General features: G+C 39.4%; 2 protein-coding genes across 2 annotated transcripts; one reads left to right on the top strand and one right to left on the bottom strand.

The window, feature by feature from the left end:
- Positions 1–1,646: 1,646 nt before the first annotated feature.
- On the bottom strand, positions 1,647–8,481 carry tirap (toll-interleukin 1 receptor (TIR) domain containing adaptor protein). The gene is made up of 3 exons (XM_015013936.2): positions 7,628–8,481; positions 3,379–3,960; positions 1,647–3,045 (listed from the first exon to the last, which is right to left on the bottom strand). The coding sequence occupies exons 1-3, from the start codon at positions 7,632–7,634 to the stop codon at positions 2,939–2,941; spliced, it is 696 nt and encodes a 231-aa protein (XP_014869422.2). The 5' UTR covers positions 7,635–8,481; the 3' UTR covers positions 1,647–2,938.
- A 579-nt stretch (positions 8,482–9,060) lies between these two features.
- srpra (SRP receptor subunit alpha) lies at positions 9,061–21,602 on the top strand. Its single transcript, XM_015013933.2, has 15 exons — positions 9,061–9,171; positions 9,287–9,424; positions 9,730–9,813; positions 9,957–10,120; positions 15,082–15,242; positions 15,318–15,480; positions 15,610–15,760; positions 15,856–15,974; positions 16,102–16,223; positions 16,323–16,409; positions 17,971–18,143; positions 18,405–18,618; positions 19,190–19,353; positions 19,755–19,853; positions 20,006–21,602. The coding sequence occupies exons 2-15, from the start codon at positions 9,302–9,304 to the stop codon at positions 20,132–20,134; spliced, it is 1,953 nt and encodes a 650-aa protein (XP_014869419.2). The 5' UTR covers positions 9,061–9,171; positions 9,287–9,301; the 3' UTR covers positions 20,135–21,602.
- The last annotated feature ends 4 nt before the right edge of the window (positions 21,603–21,606 follow it).

Genomic DNA, 21,606 nt, shown 5'->3' with positions numbered 1-21,606 from the left:
CACTCTGAGACGTAAAGCAAGAAAAGTTTCACTGATGGAACTCCTTTCACAGATAAGTCACAATATACTTTACCATAAAAGAGTCATTTGTGCAGCAAAAAATGAAACAAGCACAAAAAAATCCTAAGTCAGAACTTCATTAAGAGTTGATACGAAAAAGAAGGTACGTTCATTCAGCTAAAAGAATGTACAACCATCCCATATTTTGACACAATATTTCCTTATTACAAATTATTTGATACTACTCACCATTTTGTAGATTTTATAATAACCCGAGCAAAACTTGCAAAGGTAGGAAGTAAGTTGTAAGGAGAGATCAAAAACCGTATTTACATGCGGAGTCTTGTTCCACAAAGCTGTTAAGTTGCACATATTAAAACATCAAGTTAAGTTGCATGTCATTACATCACATTTTGTACTCAAAGCATGTCACTGCATGCCATGCACCGGGAAGGAATGATGCCATGCCCTTTGCTTTTAGCCTAACCCTAAACGCTTAATCTAACAATAATACCAACCGAAAGCTTTAAATCCATTCAAATGTGCCACAAATGGAGGAGTGTCCGATGCTATGTGAGGTAATAAATCCATGCTGTTTTTATCATAGTCTGTAACATTTCTAATGATATCTCAATCGTGTAAGCTTAAGTAAAAGGGACATTTTGAGGATAAAAACCTTATAAAGAAAATAAAAAGGAGACCTGAAGGGCTTCATAAAATGATTCTCAGTCAGTGTTTTCTTTTTTTCATCTAAATGTAAATTTTATTTCAGTGAATTGAAGATTGTGTCCTTTTCATCCAGGTGAAGATCTTGATATGACTGTGAGTGGTGTAAAGATTGCCTCAAAGTTGCTTTGAGAAGTTGTTTTTCCTCTGAAATGTCAAAGTTGTATTCCTATTTTGTAACCACTCAAATTCACTGTGTGTGCGTGTGTTGTATGTGTGTGTCATAGGATTTCTAAAAGCCCTTGAGAGCATCTGTGCCTTTTGGAGATTAGTGACATTTTCACCATTAAAATGCTGGCTCACCATAAAAAAGGTGATTATAGAGGGCCTTTTCATTAAGGACCTAAATGTCTGCTGTTGTTTAGGGGGATTGGCAAGCGGGTAGGATTAGGCAGCATCAATAAAATCCAAGACATGGAAGCGGCACAAGCCATGTGGGGAAATATAGAACGCTCTGTCCACATTATAAACAACACTTCCCTATTTATCTGTTAGATTCAATGATAAGGCTATTTGATGTTGTATCTTTAAATAAGCTAATGTTAACAGTCGCTTCTATCAGCAGTCGCTTCTATCAGCAATGTAGGTCACCACCGTCAGCATGTGAATGTACGCATGAATGAGTAAATAACAGTGTAAAACCCTTTGGGGTCCTCTGAACTTGATAAAGTAGAGACCATTTACTACTTCCCATAACGATACCTGTCCTGACAAGAAAACAGGGTGCCGTCAAGGACATTTGGTGCTCCTTAAAGGTCCTTACACTATTTGACTTGGAAAATTAAAACAGGCTCCATTTTTCATAATGTTGGACTTTAGCAAAATTATTAGTCATTGTCAATAGGTGTTCAATCATTTAGATGACTGCATGAGCCTACTGACTTTGGGTCTGTGTTCTGGCATTTACAGTTGCAAACACGTCATTGCAGGTCAGGTTTATTGATAGTCAAAAACAATTGTTTCAGTAAAAAATAAAAAATAAAAAAAATCATAAGAACAGTTTGCTGAAGAGAATTGGCAAACAAACAAGATCAGTGAAACAAAAATACAGAAAAGGCTCTAATGTTCCCAAAAATATAATTAGTTTATAAGACAACTGGTAAAAAAAAATTCTTAACTAACTTCAAAAGAGCTGCAGCAGGACTTGATAGCAACAACCACTGAGATTTTAATCAGCACAGTGCTACACATAATATGAAAAGGTCAAAGGTTGAATGCCTGAACTGTAGGATGCGTACTACTACTCCCCAAAGAACTCAAGAGCTGAATATGAAATGCACTAGTATTAATTTAGAGAAAGAAAAAAAAACACTTGTAATATTAGTTTGTCATAAGATATTTGTGTTCTTGAATGTATGTTATACCAATAAACCTACTTTAATTTGCAGTGGGTGTGAATAATTTTGATTCCAACTATGTGGTTTGAGTTATTACTGTGTTTTTAATTAGCTCTTTGTTTCTTTACAGCTTCTTTTGTTTAGCTGTAATTTCACTGATCCCAATTTCCTTCCGTCTTCTTGTCTTTTTTATGTTTACAGACCAACTTCACATGACTTTACCACTTCTGCTTCCTGTTGGTTATTGGGTGTAACACCACAAAAGCAGTTAACTATGGTTACACTAGAAGTAAGTCATTATGATGCACAGAGAAAATGTACCATTTAAACAGATAAAAAATATTCAACATTCACTTCCCCCCCAAAAATTAAAGCCAAGTTAAACATGAAAATCTGATAAATATTTCAATGAGATGAGTCTGAGAACCTATTTTTTAAAATATATTTCTATACATAACCATTTCTCTAACTTCAGGCCAAGCGTAAACGTGGATTATATTTTTAAAGGAATTTGTTATGGGTGGGTGCTTCATGTCCAAACAAAATTTTTTTTAGATCTGACAAAGAAAAGAAGTCACAGTGCTCTGCAAAGATGACTGTGTGTTGAGGTGTGAGAACATCTTGAACGCACCACCCAGTATGACTAAAGAAGTCCCTAGAGCGAAACAGCTTTTCAAAACACTGCAGGAAGTGACCAAAAGTATCCGTAATGTGGGTTTAGTCATCAGCAGCAGTGTCTTTATTGCACCACCGTATAATATTTTAGTCTTGATCACAGCAAATGTCTCTGATGCTTTTATCTCTCTGCTGCATCCCTTCTGGTCATGTAGAAATCTTGAGATCTACACCATGTGATGCCTGGTTTTGCACTGACATCATGTTGCTTTCTTGCGTGTTGTCTCTTCCATCTGATGCACAGCTTCAGATGAGCCACCCAAGCTGTGGTTCAGTTTCTCTTCACTTTGAATCAACTTCTCCAAATCTAAGAAAAAAAAAGGCTATCAGTCAAAGATCTCTACCAAAGTATGCAATATAATGCAGCCATCTATGTTCCTTACTTTTCTGACAACAAACAACAAATGGGTGAATGTAATTCAACTCCAAGCAGACTCAATGTTTATTGTAGCACGTCATATGCCATAAAAAGTTTGTTTTCACTAATGTAATCTGACAAAACTCCGACAAAACTCCTACATGTCTGAAGGTTACTTATCAAGGCCATTTCAATTTTGATATTCAAAGTAAACGGGGCCTATAGAGGGCCGTGTTGGCTGTCGACATGGCCCTCAACAACTATCTTAATTTGTGTACTTACAACTTTGTACGGTCTTATTGACAACATTGAAACCATAGTCAGGATTCCTGCTCAGGTCAATGTAGTAGTAGAACCTCAGTTCCTGTGGGTACTGAGAGTGGGCCAAGTCAAGAAGAAGGGGTATCATCGTGTTGGACATGGGTCTCTCTGCCAGGGTCTGGTGCATCATGTAACTGCACCAATCATCCTGCACAAAGCTGGGAGTGATGAGCAGAGCCTGAAGGTGGCTGTTTTCCAGGGCCTTGCAAAACTCTGTGGATATAGCACTTCCTGGACATGAGTCCCTGTGCCATAGGAAGCACCTGAGGCTGCGGGGTGGGGTCTCGAGGAACGAAACCAGGCGTTTGGCCTCCTCAGTGTCTTTCTCGGCGAAGCTGTGGCACACAAACACATCATATTTCCGTTTCCATCTCAGCTCTGAACTCAGAGCAGTATTTAACTGCTGTGGTTTTGCAACGGATGTTTCTTCTGATGATGCAGATGACGGTGATTTAGATTCGCAGCTAGCAGCCCCTGCTGGTTTTTCGCTTGTTTTGCTGTTCTTGTTTTGCCTTCCAGATTTAAAAAGTTTTAGGAACCACCCTGAAAAAAAAAAAGCATAAAAAACGCATTTAGGACTTGGTCACTTATATTCATCTATGTTAATCTTGAAGGGGAAATACATTTTAACAGTGGCTAAGAAGCAAAATTGGACTAAATAAAGAATGTTGCATAAGTACATCATAGACCCTTTTCCCGATATCTCTATGCCTCATTTGTATATATATATATATATATATATATATATATATATATATATATATATATATATATATATATATATATATATATATATATCGTTTAACAGTTTTCTAAACACATGTCAATGTAAAAAGCTCCAGAAACTCACTACCTGGTGTTACTACATAAAGTAAACTCCTCCTTGAGCTCTGAGCTTACATTGCTCCTTGATTAGATCAGAATTTACTCAAAGTTATCTAAGACAAAAGTGAAAAGTCCAGAGTGACTGTGGCAATTTATTGAAGAACATTTTAAATTTCCACCATATACACAAAAGAATGACTTCACCAGGAGAAAATTCAAGTTTCAATGCAGTCCTGCCAGGGTGTAGAAATAAATGTGACAGAAAATCCATTAGGTCACCTGATGAGGGCTCAAGAGATGACCCTCACAATCTGATGGACTTGGGGATAAAGCTGGCAAATGAATGCTTAGGTTCTACAACAAAGTAATAGAGTGGGTGTGCATAGTTATGTAGCCAAGAGAATGCAACTCTGCAATGTTTCATATTTTGCCCTGATTAATTTGTCTTTTGCGCTAAACAGGATAAACAGGAGATTCATTTATATGTTTTTCCATGGTTTTCTATTTCTACATCACAAGGTCTTGGTACAGTATCTCACAAAAGTGAGTACACTGCTTTCGCTTTTAAAGATGTTATATATGTTCGTGGGACAACACTGAAGATACTGTACAGCTTGAATGCCCTTATTATTATTATTATTATTATTATTATTATTATTATTATTATTATTATTATTATTATTATTCGAGATACAGCCTTTAATGTGTCTAAATGTTTATAAACAAAAGTACACCACATGAGTCAAAAATATAAAAATTGTGCCCAAAGTTTTCTTGTTTTTTCTTGAATGGCCAGGATGGCCAGATGTAGCTGGCCTTATAATTTTTTGAGCCATATAGTTCAGAAAGCAAAGATGACTCCAACGTTTCTGTAGAAGAAGGGTGTGAGTGAAATGTTGGAGCTGCACATCTATGGCCTCCAAATCACTGACTGAATATGAATATCCATGAATATAATAGTTATTCATCTTTTATTGTGGATTAATTCAAATAATCCAGTCACTTTACAGTAACTGGTTGAAGACCTGCATGTGTTCCAACATATGAATATTCTGCATTCATTTATTGGAGCCTTCCCATTCTTCTTATTTCCAGGTCTTGAGTTTGATTTTTTTTTAGTTCTAATAACTCTATAATCTTGTGCAGTAGAGGGATTATCAGCAACACCAACATCAATGCAACATCACTACACCAAGTGGACTGATGCCTCCAAACCCATTCAGTGGTTTGGAGGTGACAGATGTGCAGCTCCAACCCTTCACTGTTGGACCCTTCTTCCTCAGAAACATTGGCGTCATCTTTGCTTCCTGAGCTATAACGCTTAAAAAAATAGGGTTCCAGTCCTTCAGTAGAACCAGCTCCCTCTTCTTCATCACTGCATGACTTCTTCCTCCAAAACCGCAGAAAAATCACTCAAATCTTCCTTTGCTTCTGCGTGTTATCTCGATTAAGCCACAAGATGGCACTAAGTTTGACTTAATTACTGCAGAGAAAATCAGTGATGCTGATACTGCATTTATAGTAAAAAAAAAATTTTTATTAAAAGCTTTTGTGCACATGGAATGAAAGCACAATAGTTCACCTTTTTAAGTGGTTTCATCATGTCAGTGACACCGTCAAACCACTCTATACCACTCTACAGATTGAGAGTTTATGACTTCTCTTTCACCCCTCTGTGGCGGCAGTACAAAGCTGGTGGATGTCAGAGACTTTGTACTCTGCTCTGTAGATGCTCAATAGGATTTAGCTTTGGAGACCTTCTTGGCCAGACCTCCTTTCCTTTCCTTTCCTTTCTTTAGCTAGGCAATGGTCACTTCAGGATAGGTTTCCGAAAGGAAGGGAACGTACTCAGCTTCGGCGTGGTATCCTTGAGGAAGCCTCCCGCAGCTCATGTAGCCTCAAACCATTGACATTCACATCACCGCGCTTGATTGCGTGTATGACACACTCCTCACCTATTTGCCCTTGACACTATCTGAACCAAATAAGTTTATCTCGGTCTCACCAGACCACAAGACAGGGTTTCAATAACCAATGTTATCTAATGCAAACAGTTTGAGGACTTTATTGTGGATTATTTGTAGTTATGTAAACCTTTAGTTTTTAAGACACTAAATAATAGTACACTTCACTAAATAATAATATTCTCTGAATATCAATATTATTTAGTGAAGAGAAGTAATTTTGCTAAATCTAACTCACATAAAATAGAAGTTTCACCTGATTTAACTTCAGATAGTCAGACATGTATGTGTCTTTATATTCACTTACTGACTTCTGGTCTCAACTGTATGTCTTCAAAAGACAACTTTGGTATGAGGCTGAGTATTGTGCACTCAACTTCTTTGGTCGACCATGGCATGACCTACTTTGAGGGCGACCGGTCTTAACCAACATGCTGCTGCTCATTTTCAGAGCAATCTTCTTTTAGCTCTTTAAGGCCAAAAGAAGAGGCCATCTTTATGTATGGCAAAAATCATCTCTGTCTCAGATACTCAGGGAACTGTTTGCCACGTGGTGCCATGTTAAATGTCCAGTGACCAGTATGAGAAAGAATCAAATCAAAAACACTAAATTTAACTCACCTGCTGCTCATTCACTCTTGTGACCATGTCATACTAACTAGACATACGACACCTGCGAAGGAAAATTGCTATTTGGTTCAGAATCTGGACATTTTCACTAGCGGGTCTGCTCACTTTTGTTGCCAGCAGTTTGGACTTTAATGGCTGTGTGTTAAATTATTTTGAGGGAGCATCAAATTGACATGGTTATACAAACTGTCTACTGACTTCTTTGCATTGTACTTAAGTGTCATATCTTCAGTGCTGTCCCATGAAAAAATATATTTAAAAAAGACATTAAACAAGTATGACACAAGTATTCACTTTTGTGAGATGCCGCATCTTAGCAGGGGTGTGTAAGCTTTTGAAACCAACTGTGAATGCTGTTAAAAGAAGATTAGGTTGAACTCCTGAATACATCCATTCTTCTAAATGACATGTCCAGACTACCTTTTGAACGCACTCCGGCACAGAAAACTCACCCTGGACTTAATATTATGTCAATAGCTTGGTGCAACATACACTCAGAGACACACAGATGGCTTGCGAGCCCTCTCAGTTTCAGTTTTCTCAACTGAATTCATACTTGTTCTTATAAATCCTTCACTCCCTTGCTAGAGGAGAAGTTGGGAATTACAATCTACACCCTGTTACACATATTACCCATACAAAACCTTCTGATTTTCTTGTTTTTTTGGGGGGGGGGTTTAACCAAAAACAACAACTTGTAGAACCCATGCAATTGTCAACCTTTTAAGGAAATACATAATCAAATAGATAAAGTAAGCTTGGCGTGAGAAACATAAAATATATGAACTTACCATGCATGTTGTTAATACCATCATGTCTGTTTAGCTCTCCAAAATCTTTCCAGCGAATAAATAACTGATGTAACTTCACAAAACCTTCATTAGACACACACGTTACTCAGAGAAACTATAGCTCAACAAACAGACTGACACTTAACATCACCCTAAAAAAGAGGAAGTTACAATTTGCTGGAAGAGACGTGCGCAGCAAACTTTCAAATGCAAAGTCAGTTCTAGCTTTATGCTTCGTTGACATTGCAATTAACCCTTAAGTAGGCCAAGTAAACAGTCAGAAAAGTACAAAAAAAATGTATTAAATTCTATATATGTGGTGGTTTGAAAATTGTTCATCATCAGCTAAACAAAATAAAACTGAGCAAAATAAAAAGCAACAATAAAAAAACCCTTCTGAGATGCTTTCTCTTTTAAATTTAGCCTTCCAGACATGTTCACAGGAGGGGAAAGGAAACCGCAGTTTTTAACTTTAAATGCAAATTACATTAACAGGAAGCTTTGTCTCAGGTTCCCAGGGTGTGAATTGAAATGAATCACAAAGTTTGTTGTTTTTTTTTTTTCATAATTTCTTTGTAGATTCTGTCGCATCCATTTGGTCATAAAAACAGTTCAATTGTAATATTTATTTTTTCGTAACAGATATTTCAATCCCATTATAGTGTGAGCTCATTCAGAATGGAGGAATATTTAAACACTGCAAATAGTACTGGACATTACATTAAAGGGCATCATGTCAAAACAGAAGAAAACTCTGACTAGCTGCCAAATAAAAAGCAATACTTAACATGGTATTGATGTTTTAGCAAACCTGACAAAATTTACACCTCTGAATTGTTGCATATGAATAACGCCCCCCCCCCATCTCCCCCACTTTCATACCATGGCATTATTATTGAACAATTTCAGCTAAACATTGCTACACACAAAAATCTAAATGTACTAAGAGTTTATTGAGGGATGTTCTTCATGCTTTGACATGCTTAGGGAGCAGACTAAACATCAGTAGGTGACAACAGGCTAAATAAATTATTCTGAAAGGCTAATAATAATAATGTTGGGGTGGAAGTGACAGATTGAGAGATTAGGATTCAAAATAAATTAAGGTCATCATTGGGCAACACCTCCTACTCCATTAGAACACAGTTATTCCACCATAATTTGACACTGTACTATTTTTTGTAGTTGTAAAACTTGTGTCTTATGTGTATTTTTCTTAACATGTGCTTCTTCAACAAGTTTGAAGTACTGACACAAACCAGTTCTCCCCTTAACTTGATAAAGCTGATCTGAATCTGAACCTAAAATTAGATAGTGTGATGTTCAAAATTATATAGTTAATTAAATAGTTGCATTTTAACCACGTGTATTATCTTGAGAATTACTCACTGAAGACTAAAGTGAAGCTGGGAGCGGGGGGGACTCAGTTTGACGCAACACCGGAACTGAACGTCACTTCCCCAGTGATCATCTGACGTGTCTAAAACAGTTTTCCACCGGTGTTGGGGGTTTTTACGCGTGGGATATTAATCAGACGTTAAACTGTAAGCTCTTAAGATTTGATCGTTTTACTGTAGGCTAACGGGGCTAAATCTTTTATTACAGTATTTCCTTAGTGCTTTTAATACATTGTATGTCTGTGTGCTTCATCAAATCCAGATACGTGGTGACAAGATGTTGGATTTCTTCACCATCTTCAGCAAAGGGGGGATAGTGCTATGGTGTTTTCAGGGAGCCGGGGTTAGTGAGTCTTTCACGGGGCCAGTCAATGCTCTGATCCGCTCAGTGATCCTTCAGGTGAGGGTACAAACACGGAGAGGAGAACTTTCTCTGATGTCTCTTTTTTTTATGGCAGTCTGCATTCGGCAGCTAATTCTAAGCTAGTGCTAGCGGTTAGCAACTGCTAGCTGTTAGCATGATTATAGTAAAAACAAACGTAGTTTTCTTTGCAAAAGTGCACTCTTTTGCTTTTTATATTAAAAATTGTCACATTTTCTGCAACACATTCATATTTTTTTTCTGGAAACCTTGCTGACCCAACATACGTCTTAAAATATAGAGCTCACGATTACATGTCAACATTGGTTTTGTTGTTTTAACAGGAGCGTGGTGGGAACAATTCCTTCACTCACGAAGCTTTGAGTCTAAAATACAAACTGGACAATGAGTTTGAGTTGATATTTGTGGTAAGTCTCAAATTGACAACAGTAAGAGTAATATGAAGCACGACAAAGGCACAATTTAGAGAAGCCTAAACTGTGCCTAGTGCTTTGTATTGCCATACGAGATGTGATTAAATTTGCTTTAACCTTTGTCTTCTTCAAACCAGGTGGGTTTTCAAAAGATCCTCACGCTGACTTATGTGGACAAGTTTATAGATGATGTCCAGCTTCACTTCAGGGATCGTTATAAGAATGAATTGGAGCAAAAGGGAGCTCTGAAGCTTCTCAACAACACCTTTGACTTTGAGGACAGATTCAAAAAACTTCTAAGGTAAGGAAGTAAACTTAACCACTTGGAAGCAATTCATATAGGAGGAGGAGATGCCTGCATCACATCACATCACATGTGACATCTAGCCTTTTTTATATTTGTGGCGCTAATGTCAGTTTATTCATCATGTCATGACTCAGTTGCATCGTTTTACACCTGATATTAATACAGTGCCTTTTCAACAACTGACTTTCCTGTACCTTATTTTTATTTTATGTGAAAGACCATCACAAACTAGTGCATGGTGTTATGCTGTAGGGATTGAGTGTTCAGGCTGATGTGCAGTGTAAGCTTGTTTATTTTATTTTTTTTGTGTTTCTCAACATCTGTTGTTTTGCATTTAGCCAAAAAGTTCAACTTTCAGCTGATCTATCCAGAGCACCTTTTTTCCAACTGCAGATGGGATTCCCTCTGCTATTCTTTCAACAATGTCTATCTCGTTGCCACTCTTCTATGAAGAATGCGTTTACGGGGTGCAACACTAATAATTCTGCTGTCAGATTTTTCTACCTGAGCAATGAATTAATGCTTCTTCTCTAAAGTAACAATTGGTTGTCATGGCAGTTTCTGATTCTTGCTTCCTTTGCATAACCTGTCATTTTTAGGTGGACAGCCCTGAATCGGTTAGCTCAAAACTGTATCATACCCTTTTTATTTGTAGGTTATGGGTTGAACAGCGTCCTGTGAGCGTCGCTTAGAGGATTGTTTTGTTCCTTTGTCTTTGTGATGTTTGTTCAGCAATGTTCTCTGAGAAACCTTCGAAGGTTTCACAGAACGACCGTATTTGTGCTGATACAGTTGGATGGCATTTACAAATTAGACAACTTGATTGCATCTGATTTTATTTAGGGGTATCAGACTAAAAGCAAACACACACCTCACTTTTCTGAATATTTATTTGCAAAATAAAGTCCTATAGATTTCAGACTGTTGAAAGGCAGGTACACAGACTAATTAACTTGACTTTTATAGTTTTGGATTGTTGGAGGGAACCAGAGTAGTAGACGGTGCATGCCAACCCAAGGAGCTGACTCCATGTAAAAAAAGGCCCTAGCCTTTGCTGCAAGGCAACTGTGGCATCACACACTCTTCACAATCATTGCTACTTTGTGTTGGTCAGTCACATATAATCCCACATTTCCATTGTTGTCACATTTCAAAAAGCCAGGTATCGGTACTTTAGCCAGTAACTGTATATTTCTGCTATTTGAATGTGGTGTTTTGCACAAATACAACCCCTGGCAAAAAGTATGGAATCACCAGTGTTGGATGAGCAGTCATTCAGACATTTCATGCTGTAAAACAAACTCGGATCAAAAACATGACACAATATTAAGGTCGTTCCAAAGTGCAACTTGTTGGCTTTCAGGAACACTCAAAGAAATGAAGAGAAAACATTGTGGAAGTCAGTGAATGATACTTTTATTGACCAAACACAGGGAAATAAATATGGAATCACTCAATTCTGAGGAAAAAAGTATGGAATCATGAAAAACACATAAACAAAAGACCATTCAAAATACATCACTAGTATTTAGTTGCACCATCTTTGGCTTTTATAACAGCTTTTAGTCTCTGAGGCATGGACTTGATGAGGGACAAACAGTATTTGGTGCCTACTCTCTTTGATAGCAGTTGCCAGATCAGCTTTGCAGGTTGGTGCCTTCTTGTGGAACATTTTTTTCAATCTCCACCACAGGTTTTCTATTGGGTTGAGATCTGGACTATTTGCAGGCCATGACATCGACTGAATGTGTCTTTCTTCAAGGAATGCCTTCACTGTTTTTGCCCTATGGCACGATGCATTGTCATCTTGGAAAATTATTTCATCATCTCCAAACATCTGTTCAATTGAAGGGATGAGAAAACTGTCCAAAATGTCAATGTAAACTTGTGCATTGATAGAAGAATTAACCACAGTCATCTCCCCAGTGCCTTTGCCTGACATGCAGCCCCATATCATCAAGGACTGTGGAAATTTGGTTGTTTTCTTCAGGCAGGCCTCTTCATAAATCTCACTGGAACGGCACCAAACAAAAGTTCCAGCATCATCACCTTGTCCAATGCAGATTCTTGACTCATCACTGAAGACAACTTTCATCCAGTCATCCACAGTCCATGATTGCCTCTCCTTAGCCCATCGGAATCTTGTTCTTTTATGGTTAGGTGTCAATGCTGGTTTTCATTTAGCTTTCCTGTATTGAAATCCCACCTCCTTTAGGCGATTTCTTACGGTTCGGTCACATACATTGACTCCAGCTTCCTCCCATTTATGCTTCATCTGTTTAGTTGTACTTTTTTGGTTTTCAAGACAAATGACCTTTAGTTGTTTGTCTTGACGCTTTAATGTCTTTCTTGGTCTACCAGTACGCTTGGCTTTAACAACCATTCCATGCTGTTTGTGTTTGGACCATATCTTGGATACAGCTGACTGTGAACAGCCCACATCTTTAGCAACCATGCGTGAAGGGTTACCTTCTTCAAGAAGTTTCACAATCCTCTCTTTTGTTTCAAGGGACATTTCTCTTGTTGGAGTCATGGTTCTCGCCACTCCACTTCGTCCAGCAGCCCTCCAAGGTGTCATGACTGCAGGTGTTTTGATCTGCACACTAACGGGCACATCTAATCTGGGGCAGGTGTCCATTTAGGGAAAGGAAATAGACTGGGTGTGTCCTTTTTTCTACCTCCAATTTGAGTGATTCCATACTTTTTTCCTCAGAATTGAGTGATTCCATATTTATTTCCCTGTGTTTGGTCAATAAAAGTATCATTCACTGACTTCCACAATGTTTTCTCTTCATTTCTTTGAGTGTTCCTGAAAGCCAACAAGTTGCACTTTGGAATGACCTTAATATTGTATCATGTTTTTGATCTGAGTTTGTTTTACAGCATGAAATGTCTGAATGACTGCTCATCCAACACTGGTGATTCCATACTTTTTGCCAGGGGTTGTATTACAGCAGTTTATGCATTAAATGGAGGCGAATTTGTTGTTGCACTGAGCACAGAAAACCATTGAATCTTTTGCTGGAAGTAAACTCAAACAGATGGAGCAGTTTCCAGTGTTTGTGCCTGTTATTTTTCACTGATGTTTCTGAAATGGGCTGATGTCTTGTGACATGAGGGTTCCCATTGTAGCTTTGGTCTAATAGGCAATAGTCTATATCAGTCGTCCCCAACCACCGGGCAGCTGGACGGTACCGGTCAGTGGAGCAATTGGCACCGGGCCGCACTAGAAATAAATACTTTCGTTTTACGTATTATCTGAGTCTGGAGGATATTTTATTTTGAAAACCCTATAACCGGATTCTCTCGGTTACGTCTTGCGCGCCAACATTGAGCCCACAATGAGTAAGAAACAAATGTCTTTGGAAAGTTTCGTTGGAAAAGAGGAGAAGGACCAGAGACAGGAGAGTGGATTTATCCCGGATCGGTAGGTGACTCCCACGTTCCAAGCCCCGCTCTCATAATATGCACCGGCTCGCTAATGAGGCAATGAAGCTTCAGACTGCTTCGTCATTACAGACCAACCACCCTATGCATCGGGTGTCATTGTTTCCCAGATAGGACCGTCTCCTTGCAGATAAACAAGCTCAAGTCTCCCATTAATTTGTCGTTGTCGTGAGTTAAAAGTTTCATGACAGTAAATGTTCGTTTTCGTGGCGTATCCAAATCTTATTTTGAAGGGATGTGTAAACGTTACCATAGCGACCAGAGTCAAAGAGCTTTAGGGCAGCGGACGAGAGGAGAGGAGTAGAGCTTGTAAGTGTTAAGTCTGGTTCACACGGCGTGATTTTAGATTTTGTCTAATTTTAGGATTGTCGGCCGATTTTCAAAACGTCTGTGACCACACGAGCCAATAAAAGTACAACAGGGTCGGTCGAATCGTGTGTCCAGCTTCATTGCAAGAGCAAATCTTGAGCAGGTTGAGTTCTCGCTCCCAATCAGGGAAAACCCACACGCTTCGAGAATATGCCCGATTTTAGATCGGAGCAGTCCCAACGTTCTACCGACTGGACGCGATCAGTCTTAGCATACCACACACGGCAGGATGATCGGTTACGATTATCGCGAGCGACGTCCTAAGATTGTCGTAAGGGGAAATTCGGGGCAAAAAACAAAACAAAAAAAAAAAAGAACCCGGGTGTTCTGTCGATCTGGCATACCTCGTAAATCCATCATACCTTGTGGCAATGCGCATGCGCACATCGATGTTAAGTCTTATAAATTCGTCAGACCTGTAGAAGTTTAATTTTGTGTGTTTTATTTCTCAGAAGTTAAATTATGAAAACATTCATGTCGGTACATAAAAAAAAATCAGACAAGTGGCATTTAAAAGAAAAATAAGAAAAATCTAGTTATTCCCACGCAGCGTCCAGAAAGAGGTGTTGTTCTGCTTGTTGTCCAACAGCTTCGGTTCAGCGTTATTCATGTGCTATTTTTAGGACATATTCCGTGCAGTTTTCTAAAGAGTTATTAAAATATTAAAAAGGTAGATTAGCTATAGGGACAAAATATCCCGCGGGAGACCAAATTTGTAGTCAAACAGTATTTGTAGTGATAGTGACTAATGTCTTTTTTACGGTGTGGTAACGATAGTGGAAACACCAAACGTCATTTATGTTAATATGTTTGATTAACATAGCGGCTTAATTACATAAAATTTACCGTAAACTTCTGAGAAATAAAACACACAAAATGAAACTTCTACAGGTATGACGGATTTATAAGAAATCTGCTGAGTAAGCAGTATGTGACGTAACATCGGTGTGCGCATGCGCATTGCCACAAGGTATGCTGAATTGACTGGTATGCCAGATTTTCAGAACACCGGCCGCAGAAAAATTGCCAAGTCTTGACCGGTCCGCGGTGATAAAAAGGTCGGGGACCACTGGTCTATATGACAAAACGTTTGCTTTGTCCTTGTACATTCTGATTTCAATTTACTGTTTAATCTAAAGAGAGGCGGAGGAAACCAGTAAAGCTCGAAGCCCCGTCCCCATGCGGTCCTTTAAGGAATCCGAGAAATCCCAAAAAACTGTGAAGTCAATGATTGAGACTAAAGGTGGAGATAAGTCAAAGGAGCAGGGAGGCAAAAAGAATAAAAATACCAAAAAGGAGGGTAAGTGACATTCTGGAATGGCTCATTTTGCATAATGGGAATGTCTCAGAGCGTAATTGAATATTATTTTCCAAGCTTCTGCAGTTGAGCCTCCCAAAGGGGATCAAGGTAAGACCCCACCTTCTGGTCAGAAGGATGTTATGAATGGTAACCAAGGCTTAACTCCTGAGGAGATCATGGAAAAGAAGAGGGAGGATTTCTTCCGGAAGCGCATGATGGGACCTGCTGAAAAACCGAGGTGAGGAAGCTGATCATTTTAGTTTCCACTTCATCTGCTCCAAACTGCATAGTGCAATACCAAGAGACAGAGAGGCTGCTTGTATTGTAATTGTATTCTTTTCATAATGATGATATTCACTACTCGCAGCAAGTCCCCAAAGCCCCCAAAACCAAAGGGGAAAGTGAACCGCGTTTGGGACAACGGAGGCAGCAGCACCAAGAACCTGGACTACAGCAACAAGAACGGAGAAACTTCTCTCGGAGAAGACCAAAAGAACCTGGAAGCACAATTTGACCCAGTAAGTTCACCTTGGCCTGAACCAGTAGAGGTTTGCTTGGTGCAGCATTGTCTGCTCAGACAGCGGTACAATCTAAGATCTGGGATGTCTTTCAGGAAATGCAGGTCAGCTCCATGAAGGGCGACCTGCTTTCTGTGGACTATGAGTCCAGCGAGGAGGGAGAGGTGGAGGAGGAAGAAGAGGAAGTGGTTATCAGTGAAACAAGCAAGATAAGGTGAAGTGTTTCATTTGTGCACACAGTCTCGGCCATTAAAGCTGATTCTGATCCTATGCCTTAACTTTTCATGTCAAACATCAATCTAACGGGTATTAATTTTCCTTTGTTTGTTTTCACCACTCAGTCCCAAAAAGAGTGGTGGTTTTGGGGGGATGTTTGGGATGCTGAAGGGTCTGGTGGGCTCCAAGAGTCTGTGTAGAGAGGACATGGAGCCAGTGCTGGAGAAAATGAGGGACCACCTCATTGGTAGGACTCCATGCCCCTTTCTGTTTTGGGGAGTTACACCAGATGATCTGATGTTTCAGTTTACCATTCATGTTTTTTTTTTTTTCTTTGATTCTCTAGCAAAGAACGTTGCAGCTGATATTTCTTCCCAGCTGTGCGAGTCTGTGGCCAAGAAACTGGAGGGCAAAGTCATGGGCACATTCACCAGTAAGTGCATTCACCACACCCAACCTGCACCCACAGCCAGTCCTGATCCCCTGGTGATGCAACTTTTTAAAGAATTACATCTGGTTGCTGTGTTTTCTGAGACATCTCCTGGGAATAGTGGTAGCAATGCATTTCTCTCCCTCAAAAAAAATAAAATAAAAATCTTCTACTCTGTTTTGCATTCAGATTTATCTTTTTTGTAGATGCTGAACAAAAGTAGCCCATATGTTGCTTAAGATTTGGCGCAACAAAAAGCTTGTGCAGGTCATCATCAGCCAGTCTGGGTAAAGTTTGATCTTCAGTCTGGACCCATAAGCTGAAGTTTATTACATAAATCTGTGCAGATTTAGGTAATCCTATAGTATTTAATTATTGGGTTGCTCATAGTGTCAGCATGTTGATGTAGCTCTGTTGTGTTAGTTTTAATTTGCTTTTGTTATTTTATAGACTTTTGTGGTTGAGACATTGTGTTTTTGGACAATTATTCCATTTGGCTTTGGATGCTGTGCAGCTGGAAGATTTTTGGTCTTACTTTTTTTATTTTCTGACATTTTTCATTATGCCCGACCATGGTAACAAAGTCTTGTTGTTGTTGTTGTTGTTTATAACTGGGAGCAGCTAATTTAGTTAGCATCTCAATAGCTCAAATAATACCTGAATTATGACTCCGAATCCCAGAGGGTTTGAAGAGGCTTCATGGGTACAGAGCAAGACCAAAGAGCAGAGCAAGAAGGAGGAAGTTCAAATCATCTCTTCCATCCATCATAACGTGCGATGATCATGACACTTACCATCTTCTTGCTCGGACCGTAGCCAAACCAAGATTTAAGGAGGAGCGGCAAAAGCAAGCATGGTGGATTAGTGGTGTTAGTCAACAATGTCATCCTGGAGACGCCACTGTGAAATATCGTCTCTGCTGCCAAGATATTGAGCTGTTGGAATATCCAGACAGTCTTTAGACTGCTATACAGCAACAGTCAGAGACTCCTTTAGATTCTTTGCAACACTGACTGCTACTGGAGAGCTTTTCTCCTTTTGGGATAAGTAAAGATCTTTTAATTGACGTGAACTGAATTGCAACAGAAACCATCTTTGGGGTTTTGGCAAAGGCATCTGAATGATTTATTATGGTGAATAGATACGTAAACAGAAATCTGCTTTAGCTTGTTTATGGTTCATTTAGATACATTTTCCAAAATCTGTCTTGTTGGTGGATCTTTATCTATGAAGTTGAAGTTGAGATTGAAGTTTAATATAATAAGATGAAACCAAAACCCAAAGAAGCAGTTTGTATCAATTCATTATGCTCAGGATTTTACTACCCAGCAAAATGAGGGACATTGAAAGTGTGGTTGAATCATAGTGTCGATAATTTCATCCTTTTGATTCTAACAATATCTTTGCAGAGACATTACATTCTCATGGTTTTATAAATGTATTGCTATTCAGCAATATACATTTATGCGTATCTGTTGTTTTTCTGACTGCTAGACTTGAAATGGTTTCTCTCTAAATGGTGCCAAAGAATCTGTTTCCAACAGAAGCTTGTGTGTGTTCATAGCCGTGGCTTCGACGGTGAAGCAGGCCCTGCAGGACTCCCTGGTGCAGATCCTGCAGCCCAAGCGCAGGGTGGACATCCTGAGAGACGTCATGGAGGCTCAGAGCCAGCGCAGGCCGTTTGTCATCACGTTCTGCGGCGTCAACGGCGTTGGCAAGTCCACCAACCTAGCAAAGGTGAGCTAGACGGTCTGTGGTGCCACTGCCTCCTGTTTGCGATTGTTGCTTGCTGATATGTATGGCAGCACTTCAAAACTGTTGTTAAATGTGGCAAAGATTAGTGCAGAATAAAGTGGTGGCACAGAAAGACTATATGCCTTGACATTGACATTTATTTCAATACTTTTTATCGTTCACATGTTCCTCCTCCTACCATTTGGACAACACGCACAGTTTTTCCCTCACATATTCTGCTCCACTTTCCCTGTTTTGGTCCAGATCTCCTACTGGCTGATTGAGAACGGTTTCAGTGTGCTGATCGCAGCTTGTGACACCTTTCGTGCGGGCGCAGTGGAGCAGCTTCGTACCCATCAGCGCCGCCTGAACTCTCTTCACCCCCCAGAGAAGCACGGAGGTCGCCCAGTCGTCCAGCTCTATGAGAAGGGCTACGGGAAAGACGCAGCTGGAATCGCAATGGAGGCCATCGCCTACGGTAGGAGAAATTTTTCCTCTTTGGGCCATTTTGAATGCTTTGCGAAATTATTTGCAGACTTTTTTTTTTCTCAGTTTGTCTGGTTGTAATAAGATGACTCGGTGTATTAGAGATTTTATATGACAGACCTGCTCAGATGAAGCGCATAATTAAGTTCAAGGAAAACAAGAAAAATTTGCAGTTCCTGCGAAAAAGCATTGTGAACGCTGTAAGCTGAATATTTTTAGTGAAAATTGCAGTAGCATTTGAAGTCGGCTGCAGAAGACTTGCAGAAATCTAAGAAATACGCAGAACTAGCAGAATAAAGACAAAGCCTGCAAAACTGAGCTTGAGCCACTTTACAAGAAAATAAAAGCAGTCTTTACATGTTCAAAGCAGGGGAGATTCCTTCATAATATGTGCTGCTTCATGTTGTGGGTCTGTTGTATAAAATCCCAATAAAATGCATTAATGTTTGTCTTTGTAGTAAACGCAGACAAGTTCAAGGGGCATAAATAGTTTTACAAGGTTGTTCGTTGGTTATGAATACAACCTAATTATCAATGTTTGTCTTCTCCCCATCCCTCCCAAGCTCGGAACCAGGCATTTGATGTGGTGCTGGTGGACACTGCTGGGCGAATGCAGGACAACGCCCCTCTAATGACGGCTCTGGCCAAACTTATTGCTGTCAACATGCCTGACTTAGTTCTGTTTGTTGGAGAGGCTCTGGTGGGCAATGAAGCGGTTGACCAGCTGGTAAGACCCCTGATTAAGTTATAAAGTTTGGCTTCTGTATTTTCAGTTGGGGTTTAGATGAATTAATATGTTTATTATTATGTCCTGTTTATTATTATGAAGTGATTGATAACAGTTCTGTGAGATTATTCAGAGATGTTTATGTGCATCTTCCACTATTCTTTGGTTTTAAATGTCTGATGTTTAATGTGGCCACCAGAGGTCAGCATCGCTCTACTTACCTGTTGCTTCATGGAAACTAGTTTTTTGTTGATGCAGATGTGTTGCTTCCTCTTCCTCCACACTGTTTTTTCCTCTGTGGCTGAAAAGATGATTTTATGCATTTCTCTCCCCCCCCACCTCCATCTGTCGGCCTCAGATTTCAGCTGAATATTTCAGTGTTCTCCTGTTTGTGTCCTCAGGTGAAATTTAATCAGGCTCTGGCGGACCACTCCATGTCTGACAAGCCTCGCCTCATTGACGGAATCGTTCTCACTAAGTTTGACACTATTGATGACAAGGTATCTATCCTTTTTTTTTTTTTTTTGTTTCCTCGTTATTTCACACCCCCTTGTGCTGCACTTGAACAGATCTTCCAGTTGATTCCGGTCTTATAAATAATTTGCGTTTGGAAAGCCAATAGTCCCTCATGAGTCTCCTTCCTCCGCCGCAGGTTGGCGCAGCCATCTCCATGACTTACATCACAGGCCAGCCGATTGTGTTCGTGGGCACGGGGCAGACCTACAACGACCTGCGCAGCCTCAACGCCCGCGCCGTAGTCGGCGCCCTGATGAAGGCTTAACAAGCGGCTGCACGCTCTGCTGAATATTCATCGGTTTTCAGAAGAAGCCAGCGGTACCATTTGCGACGCTGCCATGAGATGTTCAAGCCCACCCTTTCATGCTCGTGTCCTGCCCACCCAACCTTGCATTAAATAAACTCGAGCGACGGACAGATGGTGCACTTCAAGAGAAAGTTTTATCCAGTGGAGCCTTCCTTTTGAATTGTTATTTATTTTTTTTGGGCCAAAATAGTGTATTTCAGATCAACTAACATGGCATTTTAACTGGACCTTGGTCGGATCACCGGTTTGCTGGTTCACACAGCAGAACTTGTGTATTTTGTCCCTCAGTTTATCTCCACTTTATGGAAATTGGGTTTCCTGTTCCCAAGGAAAGCTCAGCAACCGTAGTGCCTCTCTCTTTGGATATCTTGGTTAATACATTACAAGGATGATTACCTACCAGCTGGAGTTAAAATCAGCATTTATGCAGGTTAACAGGCAAACTAAACTGCTTAAAAGAAGCTAAGTAAACTATGGATTGAGAAATCTTAATTGTGATTCTCTATAAATCAGAACAGTACATCTAAATCATAAATTAACAACCATGCTGTCTTTGTTTCATTTGGATGTTTTGTAATTAAAACCATCTTTTAGAGATTTTTACATCCCCCAAATTCACAATTTACTTTGTACAGGAAGAGTATTTATAGCCATTTAACTTTTTCACATCGTCACCTTAAAACCGCAAACCTCAATATATTTTACTCAGATTTTATGTGAGAGGAATTCATGATTATGAAGTAAAAGAAAAATTACGTAGGTCTTCAAAATTATTATAAACATTGAGAAAACTGCACTTAAGTAAAACTAGCCTTACCATAATTACAGATTCAGAGCTTGAATCTGAAAAAAGATTCAAGATTTGATATTTTTGGTATCAAATCTTGATACCAAATGTTAATGTAGATCAGGACTCCCACCAGCTTCACTGTCCCTGCTGAAGTAAAGCTTCTGCCCAGCATGATGCTGCCATCACCATGTTTTACTGTGAAGATGGCGTGTTCAGCATGATGTACAGTGTTGGTTTCTGCCACACAGGTTTTTGTATGTAGGTCTCATCTGAGAAGAGCGCCAAAAACCGTCATGTTTACACATTCTCCCACCATTTCCCTTAAACTTAAACATGCTGACTGCACCATGACATGAAAATCTGATAAAATACACTGACGTCTGTGGTAATGTGACGCGATGAATTTGTTCTTGTCTGTCAGTCTTAAAGATTTGAGACTAAGCTGTTTTCTATCAGAGTTATGGTACCCCTTTATTTTATTTTCCCTTCATTTTTCAGAGTAAATCTAAGTTTTAAAGATCTTTAGACCATCCTTTTAAGGTGTGGTAGTGCAATACGAGAAAATCAAGGGTCATACTGGCATTTTGAACTAATTTATGATTGTAAACATTTCTTAATAAAGCTGCTATATGCTTAGTTG

Source organism: Poecilia mexicana, unplaced genomic scaffold (assembly GCF_051168715.1).
Source record: "Poecilia mexicana isolate PSO_F unplaced genomic scaffold, ASM5116871v1 scaffold_13, whole genome shotgun sequence".
In the NCBI taxonomy this organism is placed as follows: domain Eukaryota; kingdom Metazoa; phylum Chordata; class Actinopteri; order Cyprinodontiformes; family Poeciliidae; genus Poecilia; species Poecilia mexicana.
The sequence above is the reverse complement of the archived record's forward strand: the minus strand, read 5'-3'. Positions and strand labels throughout refer to the sequence as shown.